Source organism: Bufo bufo, chromosome 2, assembly GCF_905171765.1.
Source record: "Bufo bufo chromosome 2, aBufBuf1.1, whole genome shotgun sequence".
Classification (NCBI taxonomy): Eukaryota; Metazoa; Chordata; class Amphibia; order Anura; family Bufonidae; genus Bufo; species Bufo bufo.
In genome coordinates, this window is record NC_053390.1 from 597973697 (window position 1) to 597991438 (window position 17742).

Consider the following 17742-nt stretch of genomic DNA (forward strand, 5'->3'; position numbering starts at 1 on the left):
AGTGGATGAACTGAGGTTATTTAGGAGAACAGTAAGAGTCACGCTGACTCCTCCTAATAATGATAAATGTAAAGTAAAGCCTTTGTTGGATGCAATACTAGTGTAACTTCAAAAACACACAAAGAAAAACCATGCATCCCCCGAAGGACCTTATAATATATGTGACCTGGTACAGTACGTGTAGTTGATACACAGGTTACAGTATGTAACTATAAACAGTACACAATATTAACCTAACCCCTGTAATTGTACAATGCAATATTAACCCCTTATCATGCTCCCTAACTACTAAAATTAAATGTATGAAAACTGACTTCCATACTATAGTAATTTTCTGATTACTAATGTTTTGGTTAAGGTAAAAAGTGAATCTGTGTCACTGTAAAAATACAAGCGGACATGCAAAAGTGACCTCAGATCTCACCTTGGCTGTGACATGGGGAGAAGCTCCCTTTTCCAGTAGCAACATCGCCACCTTCTGGTTGTCATAGTGAGCGGCAACATGGAGGGGTGTGAGCCCATTCTGCAAAGGGCGTGCGTATTATGGGGGTTAAACCAGTTAGTTATTAAAGCTCTAAAAGAAGCTACAGACATTTACACTGTAGGAAATAAAGACACTAACATAAAATGCTTATTAAAAAGTCATTACGTGATATTGACCTCTATAATGAGAACAGCACATTGTGAACACTGTTAACATACAACACGTAAGAAATATAGGAGTCTATTTCTATAATGTAAATGTAACCAAACTGATTTACCTTGCCAGCAGAATCTGGGGACGCCCGGCGTTGTAGGAGAAGTTTGGCCACATCTAGGCTTCCATACTTAGCAGCCACATGCAATGGCGTAAATCCCTTCTGCAGAAGGAAAAATAAACATGGAAGCTTTGCTATAAAGGCTGGTTTAGTGCTGCCGTAAAGCCCTGTGCTACACCATCAACATACACAACTATCATCAGGGACAGGAACGGACAGCAGAAGACCCCTGTGTAAAAACAATATATAGACCCCTGAAATATCAATAGCTCATCATAGAGCGCCCCTTTATGTCTGACTAACAATCTAATAGTTATTATGAGCATTGAACTTCATTAATTCAGTCTCTTACATGCACAGCAGCAGGACAGCACCCAATAGCACATGACAGTGTGGAACAGGAGGGCACCCAATAGCACAGGACAGCGTGAAACAGGAGGGCACCCAATAGCACAGGACAGTGTGGAACAGGAGAGCACCCAACAGCAGATGACAGTGTGGAACAGGAGAGCACCCAACAGCACAGGGCAGTGTGAAACAGGTGAGCACCCAATAGAAGATGACAGCGTGAAACAGGAGGACACCCAATAGCGCAGGACAGTGTGGAACAGGAGGGCACCCAATAGCACAGGGCAGCGTGAAACAGGAGGGCACCCAATAGCACAGGACAGCGTGGAACAGGAGAGCACCCAATAGCACAGGGCAGCGTGGAACAGGAGGGCACCCAATAGCACAGGACAGCGTGGAACAGGACAGCACCCAATAGCACATGACAGTGTGGAACAGGAGAGCACCCAATAGCAGAGGACAGTGTGAAACAGGAGGGCACCCAATAGCACAGGACAGCGTGGAACAGGAGAGCACCCAATAGCACAGGACAGTGTGAAACAGGAGGGCACCCAATAGCACAGGACAGCGTGGAACAGGAGAGCACCCAATAGCACAGGGCAGCGTGGAACAGGAGGGCACCCAATAGCACAGGACAGCGTGGAACAGGACAGCACCCAATAGCACATGACAGTGTGGAACAGGAGAGCACCCAATAGCACAGGACAGTGTGGAACAGGAGGGCACCCAATAGCACAGGACAGTGTGGAACAGGAGGGCACCCAATAGCACAGGACAGCGTGAAACAGGAGAGCACCCAATAGCACAGGACAGCGTGGAACAGGAGAGCACCCAACAGCACATGACAGTGTGGAACAGGAGAGCACCCAACAGCACACGACAGTGTGGAACAGGAGAGCACCCAACAGCACACGGCAGTGTGGAACAGGAGAGCACCCAACAGCACATGACAGTGTGGAAGAGGAGGGCACCCAACAGCACAGGGCAGTGTGGAACAGGAGGGCACCCAACAGCACATGACAGCGTGGAACAGGGGAGCACCCAACAGCACATGACAGTGTGGAACAGGAGAGCACCCAATAGCACAGGACAGTGTGGAACAGGAGAGCACCCAATAGCACAGGACAGTGTGGAACAGGAGGGCACCCAATAGCACATGACAGTGTGGAACAGTGTGACCCACCATATAGAGAATTCATACATGTACACTTTTCATTTCACTGTAAACCTTGTTGTTAGCATTGCACAAACAACAAAGATATTATTACGAATAAAACATAATATTTGAGAACCATCATAAGACACTAGGAGCAAGTGATTGACTGCAAAGTTAACTTCAAATAGTGTTGTCTTCTGCTGAACCTCTGGGCCTGGTGTTTGTCAAAGCCTGGGCCAACCTGAATATATAAAATATAATCTACCTTTATTTCAACAGTGCACGCACTTTCTATTGGATGCACTTAGAATCCTCACATATTTTTCTCTGGAAAGCTTTGTTCCTCCATCTGTCTATGTGAAGTCCCCGATGTTACCTTACACGGTCCCCATGAAATCTCTTGGTCCTTTTTCTTTGTCCTATAGCATATTACCCTCCTACCCTAATGTTTTTATCTCCTTTTACATACCAGCCTGGTATCTTTTAAAGGGCATGTCACCTAATATTCTTTCTGCTAGTTAAAACCAGAAATCCTTTTTTTGTAATCCGTTTTTATTGTATGATTGTAGATCTTTTTATTCTATTTCCTGGACATGATTGGGGGCTGCCCTCTTGTCTGAGCTGTTCTTAACAACATTTAGAGATATGCTTTACAACAGGTAACATGGGCCATAGACACAATGGACAGGAGAATTTTTGGGACAGTTTTCCAGCAATGCTCTGAGAGTCTGTGCTGAGGTCAGAAGGGAGCAGATAAGCTGAGACCATCACCTATTGTGAAAGGTGAATACTGAGTTATCTATATACATTGGTCATATCTGTCATTGTATTAGGCTTAGTGGCCAGTGCAAAAACGGCAGGATTTTTTCTTATTGTAGATAGTGACATGAAAAATTAAAAACATCATCAAAAATTCTTTGAAAATATGTTTAACAAAACCGGATTTAAACCATTGGTCATTTTCTGATCACACTCGTCTGCCATCATATTGCTGTGACCTAGCAGGACTGGCTATTTATTTTTCCACGTTGTCTTGTATGTTCATTAATTTCTATGTCATGTAATAGTAAAAGCAGCTATACCTCAGCATTCACATGGACCTCAGAAAAAGGGATAAATAGGATCCATATGAAGCATTAAAAGAAGCTTCTAGAACTAGTATGAAATGCAGGATAGTATTTTCTATACCTCCAGTATTCTGCTGCCTTCCAGCAGAGAAGAATATCAAGCTCGGGCATAAGCGCACAAGGTCTATTCCAGTCAATTTAAGAATAACCTGCTAAGGAAAGATTCTACAAATTACAAGACTGACTTTACTGGTCAGTTATCCAAAATCAATGATGGAGTCCACGGGTCCCAATTTTCAGACTAAGGTGCTAGTACACTTTCAGGTTTTGATCAGATTTTGTAATGGTTTTTGATTCGAGTTTTGAAGCCAAAATCAGGTATAAGAAAAATTATACTTCTCTTTTTTAAATCCATTTTCTACCTTTTAGCTTCAAAAATTGCATAAAAAATCTGAACAAAACCTGGATGTGTTCTGGCGCCCTAAGGGTAAGGTCAAATGGAGCGGCACTCATGTGGCTGTACAACTGCAACTGCTGAGGTTTTCAAATTGAATGTTTAAGTGGTTGTCCGGGTTCCGAGCTGATCCCGGACATATCGCCTTGTTCCCCCACTCAGCCCCTGTGACATGAGCATCAGAGCATTTCATGCTTTTTTGTTTACATTTTAACACTGCTAGGCGGAGGCTTCTGACGTCACTGGCACTTATGGGCGAGCTTTAGCGCTGCTGTAGCCATTTTACAGACTAGGGCAGTGCTAAAGCCCCCACATTAGTGCTGGTGACGTCACCGGGCTCACTGCTAGGCAGAAGCCTTCGCCTAGCAGACCTTATGGAGAGCCGGGTACATCACCAGATCTCCAGAAAAAGCCCTTGCCCTGCACGATACAGCGCAGGGCAAGAGAGAGCATCAGAGCATGAAATGCTGAGTGGGGGAATCCAGATAACCCCTTTAAAGGGGGTTTCAACTGCAAGCCTATGCTGTCATTACAATTAGCCACCTGCCACTGCAGTTTTCAACTGCATTGTGGCCATGTCAGTGCCCTCCTGTTTGCACTTACCCGTAGACTTATCCTACTATTGAGCATCCATAAAATTCAAGCCTTTTTTATGACATCATAATAAAATGTCAATGACAGGTACAAACGTCACTGCTTACGCATTTTAGCCCTGTTCAGAACATAAACATAGCATAAATGTAGTAAGCATCCATAAATGATACTTCAATCAGACCTTCATTCAGAATATGATGTCATTATGCACTGAATATTACTTTTTGGCTGGCTACAACTATAACAATTGTCATTCCTAATACTAGTAATATTGTTACCCACTGAATGTAAAACAGTTTTTACCTTGGTAGGCATGGAGTGAGAAGCTCCGGCTTCTATTAAGACTGATGCCACATCCACCTGTCCCTCTCGGGCTGAGATATGAAGTGGGGTGTATCCATTTGTGGTAGCAGCATCTGGGTGAGCCATATGTTGCAGTAAAAGCTGGACAATTTCGGTTTTGCCTAAACGAGAGGCTATGTGGAGAGGTGTCTGCTCCTCCTGCACAACAGAGTAGATCATGCAATAATTATTTGACACAGGAAAGGCATTGCAGATCATTTACGTCTAGTAAGAAAACATATTTTGTAATAACCATGGCAGTTTGCTTCAACTAGCTCAATTAAGTGTCAAAATAAGGAATGCTACATGGATACATAGATAGATAGATAGATAGATATGAGATAGATAGATAGATAGATAGATAGATAGATAGATAGATAGATAGATAGATAATGAGATAGATAGATAGATAGATAGATAGATAGATAATAGATACATAGATAGATAGATATGAGATAGATAGATAGATAGATAGATAGATAGATAGATAGATAGATAGAATGAAACTTTCTATGTGTGGATGTAATAATGATATATGTGATTACAATATTAGAGCAAAAGGGTAAGATTATTGGAGAAAACTGTACAATTGACAGGAGGCTCTAGTATCCTGTTACCTCCAGCCTGGATACTAGATAAGATACGGTTGGGCATGAAGACATACAGGTTCCGTATGGTGTCCTGCCGCACATTTGCCCACAGATGTCACAGCTGGGCCTGTAGATCCTGTACACTCGTAGGTTGCTGAAGCTGGTGTCCCAGCTGGTCCTATAAATTCTCAATAAATCTCGAGAGCGGGCAGGCCAAAGAAGTGTTGCAATCTGGCTGAGATATTCCTAAGAAATCCTTGCTGTGTGTGGGTGAGCATTACCCTGCTGAAAAATTCTATTTGGAAGCCCTGCCACGAGAGACAACACATGTGGCCTCAGGATGTCATGCACATGTTGCTGAGCTGTTAGTGTCCCACATATCACTACTAGGGGTGACTGACTGTCCTATGCAATGGATTCCCAGATCATCACACCAGCAGTTCATGCAGTGTCACTCCACAGCCAGGAATTAAGTGGGCATCCATATTCAAACCCAACGATTGTGGAATCCCAAACAGAATTTGAATTTGTCTCTAAAAATGGTTCCAGTCCACAGAGGTCAAGGTTTCGCATTCACAACACCACTACAAACCAAGGTGACTGTGGCTGGCTATCAATGGCAGAACACATAATGGGCACCGTGACACCAAATTTCCTTCTGCTAAGCGCCTGGAAACAGTCCGGGCAGAGATAGGGATGTGTAATGAAGGTGCCACCTGTGTCTGGATCATGGATAACAAAACTGTGGGAGCTTTTTGTACAGTACTTGTTGGCAGATATAGCAATCCCCTCTACTGGTGGTCTGTTTGGGCAATCTGGAGCCTGTTCGCCGTGTGTGCCCTAATGTAACCAACACCTCCCAACAGCTAGGTCAGAACGGCCTAGATAGCAGGCAATTCATTAAAAACCACCTTGCTTCTCTCAGTCAAATAATGGGTCTCCTCTCAAAGTCTGTCAACTGGGCAAAATGTCTTTGAATGCGTCATAGAGGCATGTCTAGCAGTCTACAATCTTTCACCAAGAGGTACACTACCCAAAAGTAGCCTCTGAGAACCTTTTATAGAGCAGCAGGGGAAACACTTTTATGCCCTCTTGTGGCAAGATTTATTTACATATCTGTGTGAGACATAACTGAACGCTGAGTTTTGCAGCAATCCAACATTTATCTCTGGGTGTGTTATTTTTTTTTGTTAATGAGTGTAGATAGATAAATAGATACATTGACAGATAGATAGATAGATAGATTTAAAAAAAATAGGTAGGTAGATAGGATACTTATCTATATCATGTCTCTGGTTTGTGGATGTTATAAAGTGCATATGATATTTGTTTTGAATGTAATAAATATTTTCTGCGGTTATAAAGATCCTTCACTTGTAAACAGAAGCAAAATGACAACAGTAATAGTCCTACCCTAGCTCTGGCATCCACCAGCGCACCATTCCTGAGAAGGCAACGGACCACTTCAACCTGCCCAGCACGAGCAGCCATATGCAATGCGGTCTCTCCTCGCTGAAAATACATAGACAAGGATTGAACACATTGACAGATTCCAGTGGAAGCCTTTCCTGCTTGCTGTAAATGTAATTCGTCATTATTAACCCATATTCCTCCAATGGAAATCTATTGCTTGTCTTTATCATAAAACAGACCGCTTAACAAACAAATAGAGTAAAGAAATATTTTCTAATACACTTTGCTTTACATTTGCTCACTGTTTTATAGATCTCTGCCAACTAGCAGTGAATTTAAAGCTTGACCATGATAATAGGCTGAAGCGTTGCATCGGACACATGGCTGAATAAATGTTACGTATTTCACCAAATTTGGATTTATGTTTGATATCTAAATCTAGGTGAGCAACCCCCTTAAATGTATGAATTACAAGTTTTACAGAATTTTTGTTTTGCCATTGCATATTGCTTTTTGCGCATGTGATACACCCGGGGTTTCTAAATAAATTTGTAGTTCCCCCTAATCACATTTTCACCATAATCAATTGTTTTCTCTTCTGACCTTAAATATGCACACTATGCTCAGCCAAGTGTGCATGTTTATTTCTATGGAGAAAGGATTGCGCATATTGACACTGTACACCCATGATACTTCCTGAGAGGAGAATCGCTCATACATTATTATTATTATTATTATTAGATCATTATTTTTCCCATTTTAATAATGTTTTCTGTACAAATTTGATCTAATATTTTGAGTCAGTTTAAAGGGATTCTGTCACCTCTTTTTACCCTATAGAGATGCAGACATGCGCGGCTACATCGCCGCTAGCATGTCCGCAATATACCTGTCCCATAGCTCTGAGTGGTGTTATTGAGTGTAAAAAATGATTTTATATATATCAGCCTGGTAAGGAGCCCAAGGGGCTGTTCTAGCCGTTCTGGAGCCCAGCCTCGCCCCCCTGTGAAGGAGCCCAGCACCGCCTGTATCCAGGAATCTCCTCCTTGCTCCTCCAAGTCAGATCGCCGTAATCTCGTGATGCGCAGTGCCGTCATAGTGTTCCTTCCCTGTGCTGGTATCAGCCTCAGGGAAGGAACAGCGCATGCGCGAGCTCGCGCATCGCAAGATTACGGCGATCTGACTTCATGAGCAAGGAGTAGCTTCGTGGATACAGGCGGTGCTGGGCTCCTTCACAGGGGGGCGAGGCTGGGCTCCAGAACGGTTAGTGTATATATATATAAAATCATTTTTTACACTCAATAAAACCAGAGATATGGGACAGGTATATTGCGGACATGCTAGCGGCGATCTAGCCGTGCATGTCCGCATCTCTATAGGGTAAAAAGAGGTGACAGAATCCCTTTAAAGTAATTTCTTCATAGGATTGACAGTATCTGATCAGTTGTCTGCCTAAGGCTACTTGTACACTTGCCTTTTTGCCTGATCAAGCAGGGTTCAGCAAAAACACTTCCGTTACTGATATACAACTGGCGGCACCCGTTATGAACGGATCCGGTTGTATTATCTTTGAAATAGCAATGACGGATCCGGCATGAATTCCAATAAAAGTCAATGGGGGACGGATCCGTTTTCTATTGTGTCAGAGAAAACGGATCCGTCCCCATTGACTTGCATTGTGGGTCATGATGGATCCATCTTGCTCTGCATCACATGACAGAAAGAAAAGTGCAGCATGCTGCGGTTTGCTCTCCGGTATGGGAATGCAACCGAATGGAACAGAATGCATTTTGGAGCATTCTGTTCTGTTCAGTTTTGTTCCCTGTGCCGGATCTCAATACCAGAAAAGCTAAAAGCAAATGTGAAAGTAGCCGAAGAGATGTGTGGCCAGTTTCCAGCACCAGTTCAGAAATGAATGCTCCGTGCTGCCATATGGACCGTTCACAATGTTTTTCTTTGTGTTTTATAACCAAACCTTGAACAGTTGGAAGCATAAAAAATCCTAAATAAGTAGTTATAGTAAAGCAATAATAACACCAACAGGTCTACATCTAAAAACAAAGCAATCCTATTGTAGAATGAGGAATGCACAAAATGTTTTTATAAAAACCATGAGGAATTAATATTTAAAATACATTACAAAATTGTATCCTTTTATTATATAAAGGACAACATTTACAGTAACTGCTGAAACTGGAACACCCCTCTTATATATCAGCTTTCCTTTTTATCTCAGTAGAAAAAGAACAAACCTGCAAAAGATGGTGAATTGGTTTCATGAATGTTACCAAGTCACCAGGCGCCTTAGCTCCAAGGGATTGGCCACATGTTCAACATTAGTTGGATTTTCAGAGATTGCACTTAGTGTAATGATCGCATGGTTAAACTTACCGTATTTTTCACCCCATAAGACGCAGTCCGTCCGTCCCAAAGTGGGGGGAAAATGCGTCTTATGGGGCGAATACTAATGAAGCGCTGCCATTTTGGAAGCGCTTCATTAGTACCGGAGGACCAGGAAGCTGTGAAGGATCTGTACTCACCGCTTCCTGGTCCTCTACTCGGCTGTCTGCTCACAGATCTGACCTCACTGTGCGCAGCCTTCGAAGCTGACAGCCGAGAACCAGGAAGAAGAGAGAGAGCGCTGGTGGTGAGGAGCGGCGGTGTCCAGGAGTAGGAGAGGTTATTTTTTTTAATTTTATTTGCGCTGATGGCTGACATGGGAGCATGATGGCTGACATGGGGGCATGATGGCTGACATGGGGGCATGATGGCTGACATGGGGGCATGATGGCTGACATGGTTGGCTGATCTGAGGCATTGGGGCTGTGCCATGAGGTCTGATTCACATTGGGAGTCCGATTGCTGGTCTGACCTGAGGTGTAATGAAAAATATTTTTTTCTTATTATCCTCTAAAACCTAGGTGCGTCTTATGGGCCGGTGCGTCTTACAGGGCGAAAAATACGGTATTTATTTTCCAACATATCAGTTGTCAGGCCTTACAAGAATACACTATAATTGCCAGATTAAATGCACCAACTCTTGGTGAACCTAAACCATGCATACTAGAAAATGTGATAGATCAATGGCCAATCACGACTGTGACAGTGGTCACTAAGGAAGTATCTGCCCCCAATCCTCCCAATTAATAATGTAAGTAGCAACATGCATGCAATTTTAAAAAACACGGGCGGGTGCTTCGCTCTACACCAGGGGTGCAAACAGACAGAAAAGGAGCCCCGTGTTCACAAGCCACCTATTATAGAGCACCTTCTAATGTCCTTCTAACAATCTACCAATATCTAAAAAAGAAATTCATTAACTCAGTTAATTATATACAATCTAACCGGCAGTGGAGAACATCTTGTAAAGGGGTGGTCGAGTACTTTTACAATGATGACCCATGTTAAGGATAGGCCATCAATATCTGACTGGCGGATGCCCCTGCCGATCAGCTGTTCTGGAGCTGGCACTAGAACTACACAGCTTCCTCCATTGTGCAGTGGATGGAGCTGGTTACTGCAGCGCTTCTTCCAATGAAGCCGGAGCTACTGAAAAACAGCTGATCTTGAACAGTAGTCTTTGAGCTAACAAGAGAACAACCATATTTTGAACGCTGCATAGGATATGACCGCTAAAGAAAACATAAAATGTGAAGAAGCATCAGAATCCAAAACGCGATTATTCCTTTATCGCTGCCACAGTAGTATACAGGTACAAGCAACATTTCAACCCTATGACAGTAGTTGGGTCTTTGTCAAGCTTGACAAGCACAAGCCCAGCACAAACTCACCAACAAGTTGATGTATAGAGAGCTAATTTCTATTGCTGCAGTGAAAAAGATTGTTAAATAGTGTCTACATATATACTGAGCCTCAGTAAATGGGAATCCTAGAAGTATGCTTTAAATTGATATTTTTTCCCAAAGCATTTATGCCTGATAGGAGTTGTTCTCACTAAAAAAAAAACAAAAAAAACACTTTTTGAGGGAACAGAACCCCTTGACCACTGTTTGCCTTTGGGAAGCGGCTGCCAGCTGCAATCACTTCAATGGACTGGTGGCCACACTTAGGATATGGCCGCGCGGTCAGGTTTCTTGATGCAGTTTTGGAAGCCAAAGCCAAAGGCAGGAGTAAACTCAAAAAAAGAGGAGAAGTCGTATATGTTCTTTATACTTTCTCTCCTTTTATGATTCACTCCTGATTTTGCCTTTTAAAACTGGATCTGGAAACCTGACTGTATGGCCGTACCCTTACACGCCACATTCTCTTGAAGCAGATTCCAAAACCAAGGGGGTCTAGAACTTATTACATAACCTGTGGGTGCGCCATATATACTTAGATAGGAATACCAATTTAAGCATAAAATGACACTATTAGAGAGCTTCTTTGCTACGGACTGAAGACAGAATGGATTACTGAAAGCACACAAGACAGTAACGTGTAATTAACGCACAAGAATACACCACTGACTTCTTTCGGTGAGCAACATAGAAATGTCTGTTGTGAGATTGTCTGTTTCTGGGAAGATTCGAGGCTGTTTGTTCAATAAGTCAATCTACAGGTCTATTTTCGACAATACTAATTGTCCCTCTGTGACGCTTTATATGAGAGCAATTTCACCGTGGGCCACTGTTTAGTGGGTACATCAGGACAGACACAAAGATCAAACGATCAGCGCACACAAAAATAAAGCTAATGACGTGCACATCCACAAGTTAGCTCGATTTACTGCATAAACACATCGGGTGAAATGGAAGAATTCTAAAACAGGTTGCATAATGTACAGTAAATCCGGTTACTTTATTTTAAGACATACTCACAATGTTAGTGACATCTGGAGAGGCTCCATTCTGCAGCAGAAGGAGGACTATGTTCAAGTGGCCCATGAAAGCAGCCACATGTATTGGAGTGAGACCAGACTGTGAAACAAACCAACAGGCATTTTACTCCCCTGCACAAGACTTATGGGGCGTGCACAAGTCAGCAGATGTGGGAGAGGATAGAGAGAGGTGACAGTCAATCTTATATGTCAGAGGAAACACAGAGACAGGACAGAAGAAAGCAGGAAATGGCTAGATGGATTGGAAAACTAAGAAAACCTGTTCTACCTCAGTTATAGCCTGGATTGAAGCCCCATATTTCACTAGCAGTTCCATAACTTTGATACGGTTTTTCTTGCAGGCAATGTGCAATGGAGTAAAACCATTCTGTTCAGAGAAACAACTTGTTAGCAAGACTCATGCACTCAAAGCCTGCAAATCATGCAATTCATGCAAACCACCCAACTGGTGTCATATATAGTGTCATAATATGTTGACCACAATGGGGCACCTTTATCATACAAAATATACCAGGAAAACTGATGGAAAGATACCACATGTGATGTGCACCATATTTACGGATGATGTGCACCACAGTGATGTGTAAGGATTTGAAAAGAAGGTGCGTCAGATGGGCTCGGCTATACAACTTGCACCAAACGTATTACTGGCCGGCCAGCTATAAGGTGGCATAAGGAGGAGGTTTGCGATACGCTGAAAATTATGCTATTTTCATAAACATGTGGCAATTTGCGCCAAATTAAATGTCTCATTTGTGCTTTGTAAAGAGTCGTTTTCTTAACACTGGTGACAATAAGTATGAATGAATGAATACCTTATGAATGCAATTTCTTTAAATAATTAAAGGAATCTAAAAAGTTTTAATCTTAATAAAATTATAAATTATATTATTTATAATAATTACTGGAATATTACCGTACATTAAAGAGAAGAGTTTTCTTTTAATTATCCTATATTACAATATAGACTCATGAGAGGCTTCATTTAAAAGGCTTTTTCATGTTCCCATTGAGCTAGTTTTTTTTCCAGATATTTTACTTAGTATTGAGCAAGTCTATAAGGCGAGTCTCTCTCTGTATGAATAAAAAGGCTGGAGCTTCAGTGATAGCTATAAAGGCTACGTAAACCTTCAGGAGGCATTTTTTATGATAGCATTTTATTCATTTTTGGCTATAAATACTTTTTTCAATTGGTCTTTATTAAAAACATTAAGCCATTTCTGAGATACAAGGGTTAAAAAAAAAGGTCTGTTTGCAAGCTGTGACTGTCAGCTGACGGCTCATGTGTAGTTCTTATCTCTGATCTTATCTCCTGACTTTATAAACACATAAGCCATATTTGTACCAGTTTGATGAGAATTGAGCTATAAGGAGTGTTTGTGAGGTCAGCAGATCAGAGATAAGAGCTACACATGAGCAGTCAGCTGATGAGAAGAAAACAAAGCTTGCAAACAGATTTTTTACCTTGTATCTCAGAAATGGCTGAACTTTTTAAAATCAAGATTAAATGAAAAAATCATTTTTAGCCAAAATGAGTAAAATGCAGTCATAAAAATGCCCTTGAACGTGTACATAGCCTTTAACCAATTCGCTGCTGTACAGAAGTGAATGGGATGTTACATGGTGGCCAGCTGTTTGTAGAAAAAGCTGTTACAGTATGTATTCTAAGGATATGTTCGCACAGAGTTTTTTGGAAGAAGTTTTAAGTCAGAAGTGGATCCAGCAGGAAGGAGAAGTATAAGTCCTTCCTTTATATTTCTGATTCCTTTCAAATCCACTTCTACCTCAAGCTCTCCCCTAAAAAAAACTCTGTGTGAACATACCCTAAATGGTTGGCCCCTAATGAAAATTCATGAGCAGTGATTTTGACTGGGATACACAGAAGAAATTCACGAGGATTCCAGTATTAGTTACATGAAGACAATAACCTTCTCGCATATTTAATGCGTTATTGATGCAAAACATAGAAAAAGAATGCTTTGATGACATATGCTCTTTAAGAAACTGGTTCAAAACTACGGAGATAAAAAATTCTAAAGCAGAATAAAAAATAATGTAGGGATCTTATTACCAGGGCACGGGCATTAGGGTTTGCCCTCTTGTCAAGAAGAAGTTTGGTCACTCTGTAATGTCCACAATGGGCTGCAACATGCAGAGCTGTCAGGTAATCCAGGGTGACATCATCTACAGGCGCCTTATGCTGTAGCAGGTGTTTTACACATTCCACGTGGTCACCTTGAGCAGCCATGTGAAGTGGAGACAGTCCATTCTATAGCCAAAAATGAAACTAACCATTAGTTCAATAATGATAACGAGCACAATGTACGCAAAAGTCGTTTACAGGTAGACCTCATTCACATGACCGTATTTTTGGTCCAGATCCGGTCCACTTTTTGGGGGGGATTGCATGCGGACACTGTGTGCTGTCCGCATCCTTATGTACGTTTCGCGGCCCCGTAACAAAGTAGCATATGTCCTATTCTTGTCCGTTTTGCAGACAAGAATAGGCATTTCTTACAAAGGGTTGGACATGCTGAGCCGTAAAATGTGGAACACAGACAGTATCTGTGCTCAGATTCACAACTTGCGGATCGCTAAAGCATACAGCTGTGTGAATGTGGACGTGCACCACCCTAATAATTCTCTATGACTGTGCTGTCAACTGTACTTATACCAAGTCATGGTACTTCATATAACAGTCAACATTCCTGAGCTACTGCTTATCAGAAAAATGCATCCCAAATAAGCAATACACCCAAGAAATAAGAGCAATTTTCTGTTTTATCAGTATTACAGCCACTTTTTTGCATTCTGTTCAGTCTTCCATATTGTAGATGTATAGCTTGCTTTGCCTCGTTTGTCATTAACCAGTACAAGTAGATGTTTCTTTCTTCAGCTAATAGAAGGACATATTAAATGAGCATTTGCCTTGGTCCTTGCAAGTAGTGGGGCTCCTCTCTCTAGAAGCAGCTCTACAGCAGGATCATGTCCGCTTCGTGCTGCACAGTGTAGTGGTGTAAGTCCATCCTGTAAGACAATAACACATCGGCATCTGATTAGACATTTTCACCTTAAATATGATCATACTGAACAGTTCCAAAATTTACAGTTCCAAAATTTTATAGTAAACCAGTTACTATATCAAAGCAATTATTAATGAGGAATCCTAAGAAGATTTTATGCCTTCATATATATTTTAAAGGGTTTCTCAACTTTTGACAATCCTTACTTGTTAGAAGGGTCACAAACTGATCACAAAGTATCCCCATATTTAGACCCCTAGCGATTAGTTTTCACTTTCCCTGCAGCTTAACCACAAGGGAAATTAGGCATTACACTGTCAAATCAATGGGTTATCTGCGAAATGCTCTTTGTGACAGTTCTCCGCTCTGGCCCATCCTTAAGAGAGGACCCTATTTCTTCATAATAACTAAGAATTGCCTAATAGGATACATAGAACAGTTTTTCCAAACTGGACAACATCTTCAATCAGTGAATATAGGCATCAGATAGACATCATACCTCAGTATTAGCTATACTTTTTGAATGAGATGAGAAGACTACTCAGATCTATAAGTTGGTCACATGTGAAGTAGTAGTGACTATTATTTTTGTCAATATGTTAATTAATATCACAAATAAACATAATGGCAATAGAAGGTCACATAAGCAACATGCCTGCTCCTCATCATTCCTGTCATCAGAGGAGAGTCGGAAGACCAATACCCATGAAGTGGTTGGCTGGTCTCCTGCCGATATCAGCTGATATATCTGTTGTGCGTGGCCAGCGTAAATCTGACATGTTAATATTTAAAGGGACTGCCTGGCCATTGATTTTATAACACCAGCAGTGGATAAGCCACACAAGTCAGATTAATGGTGTAATCAATGGTTATCCATTCCTGGTTGAGTAGTGGGAATGCATAACAGCTAGTTGCTCTTGATTATAGACTGTGGGATATATGCTGTATGACATATACAAAAAGCCAACTATAATGTATATAAGTTATATAGTAACATAAGTCTGTAAAAAGACACCCTTACAGTTCAGTTTATTGTCCCGCAAAGTTGATTTAGAGGAAGGTAAAAAAACATGAGATGGAAGCCAATTTTCCTCAATTTAGAGGAAATAATTCCTTCCTGACTTCAAGCAGGCAATCAGAAAAACATAAATCAACAACCCTTCTTGATAATTCTAGTAGCTATAGCCTGTAATATTATTACACTCCAAAAATACATCCAGGCCCCTCTTGAACTCTTTTAGTGATTTCAGCATCACCACCTCCTCAGGCAGAGAGTTCCATAGTCTCACTGCTCTTACTGTAAAGAATCCTCTTCTATGTTGGTGTAGCATAGTTCTTTCCTCTAGACGTAGAGGATGTCCCCTATATTAGAGACAGGGAATTTAGACTGGGGACAGGAAGTGATGTAAATGGTGAAAATCCCTATGTACAAGAATGCAGAATAAGTCAGTGCCATATAAGCAATGGGGACTACATATTATATTTGTCTCATCCAACCTACACTCAAAACATTCCACTACATAACGAGCTAGCATCCTCATATTACCTGCAAGACATCCTATCTCTGACTCTCCTTCAAACTTTACTCACCATCATTACATTAATTATTAATAATTTTACATGAAAACACCACGTGGCCACAAATTATCCAGCCACTTTTCATCAAAACAGGAAAGCCATGTAATGTGTTGTAAGGGTCCTACACTTGGCCAATTTGTACTTTTTTTGTGCTAGGAAAGTACTAGCTAGAAAATGCAGAAGGCCAACACCAGCTCATGCACTGGAAAACATTTTTAATAGGATGTCCCGTGCATGACTTTTGGATGCTCTCAGACGACTGAGAATGTGAGTAACTGCCCTGATACTGCTACATATAGAGCGGGGCTGTAGCCTGAGCACTTTCCCATACTATAGTTGAAAAACCATGGATAAAGCTATTAAAAAGGTGATAGTTGCTAACACCAAGATTACTACTAACACTAAAAAAGCCCAACAAATCAGGTTAAGTGACCAATCCAGTTTCTGCTTATGTATATTAAAGAGAGTACTACAGATTTAGGGGGTCATTTATTATCTAGAAATACGCCTATATTAGGTGTATCTATGGCTATGTAGACTTTTCCACACTCACGCCAGGTCTAAAAAAGTGGATGGGAAAGGGGAAAGGCCGTCAGGCTCATCTCATTCATCATTTTCTACACCTGTTTAGGCGTAAAAATGGTCTAAATATAAGCCAGCAAGCTGTCTTAAGTTTAGACTAGCGCTGGATGCGCTGAAGTATTGTAGAGGCCGCCGCCTTTTTATAACTTCAGCAGATCCACCGGTAGATATAGGGGTACTTAGTGTTTAGCATAAGAAGTAAAAAGTTATAGTATGTACACTTGACATATATCTTTATATACCAGAATCTACCATATTATCAGTCTCATTACTATCCCATTCTTATAACAGCTTACTTCTGATACACCTAGCATAGCCTTTACACATGCTTTTTTACAATTCTACACAAACTGGAAAAACAGATCCAGACTTAAAACTAAATTATTTAAAGAATCCTTATTTTCAGGAGAATGGATGCAACTTTATCATTTATAATTAATCCTTCAGCAGATTTATATCTTCATTATGTCCTGAATTATTGAAGGACCTCCAAAACTCGGCATCCTTAGAAACATTATTCATTCTCCATTAAGCTAAGAGAAGAAATCTCAGGAGGCATTTAAGTTACTTTCTTCCCTCCAGATGTGTCTCCACCAAAAGCTTAAACAGTAGTCATTAGGACTGAATTTGTCAGACTGGAGAAATGATATTGTACACTAAAAGGTACATAACAAGTGAAACAAATGGGATGTACCTTTACAGTTTATTTAGCAGTGCTAGAATAGATCGACATAAGTTTGATACAGTGACCATATAGAAGCTTTAAAATATTTTGACAATACAGTAGTAACCTTGTATCATTTTATTACCCTTTTAAACATCAGAAATATGCCTTGATAAATATTCACATATAGGAAATAAAAGCATAAAAGTTCTACACTGCATCCTACCTCTCAGGATTGCTAAAAGGACCCTTGTGAATAACTTTGCATTATTATTTGTGATTGTTACAGGAAAAGCTTACTTTGAAAAATTCTTATAATATCTTACAGCGACA

General features: G+C 41.0%; 1 protein-coding gene across 50 annotated transcripts in view; it reads right to left on the reverse strand.

Moving 5' to 3' along the window:
• ANK2 (ankyrin 2) overlaps nucleotides 1–17742 on the reverse strand; it is a 536395-nt gene that overhangs the window by 129040 nt on the left and 389613 nt on the right. For 39 of the 50 annotated variants that reach the window (XM_040418305.1, XM_040418322.1, XM_040418310.1 and 36 more), the window contains 8 exons: nucleotides 14491–14589; nucleotides 13634–13831; nucleotides 11831–11929; nucleotides 11543–11641; nucleotides 6723–6821; nucleotides 4681–4878; nucleotides 762–860; nucleotides 425–523 (listed from right to left, as the gene is read on the reverse strand). In XM_040418305.1, the coding sequence (XP_040274239.1) occupies nucleotides 425–523; nucleotides 762–860; nucleotides 4681–4878; nucleotides 6723–6821; nucleotides 11543–11641; nucleotides 11831–11929; nucleotides 13634–13831; nucleotides 14491–14589 (990 nt within the window). The remainder of the gene's footprint in view (nucleotides 1–424; nucleotides 524–761; nucleotides 861–4680; nucleotides 4879–6722; nucleotides 6822–11542; nucleotides 11642–11830; nucleotides 11930–13633; nucleotides 13832–14490; nucleotides 14590–17742) is intronic. The other 11 variants (XM_040418328.1, XM_040418327.1, XM_040418314.1 and 8 more) reach the window with 2 other exon arrangements.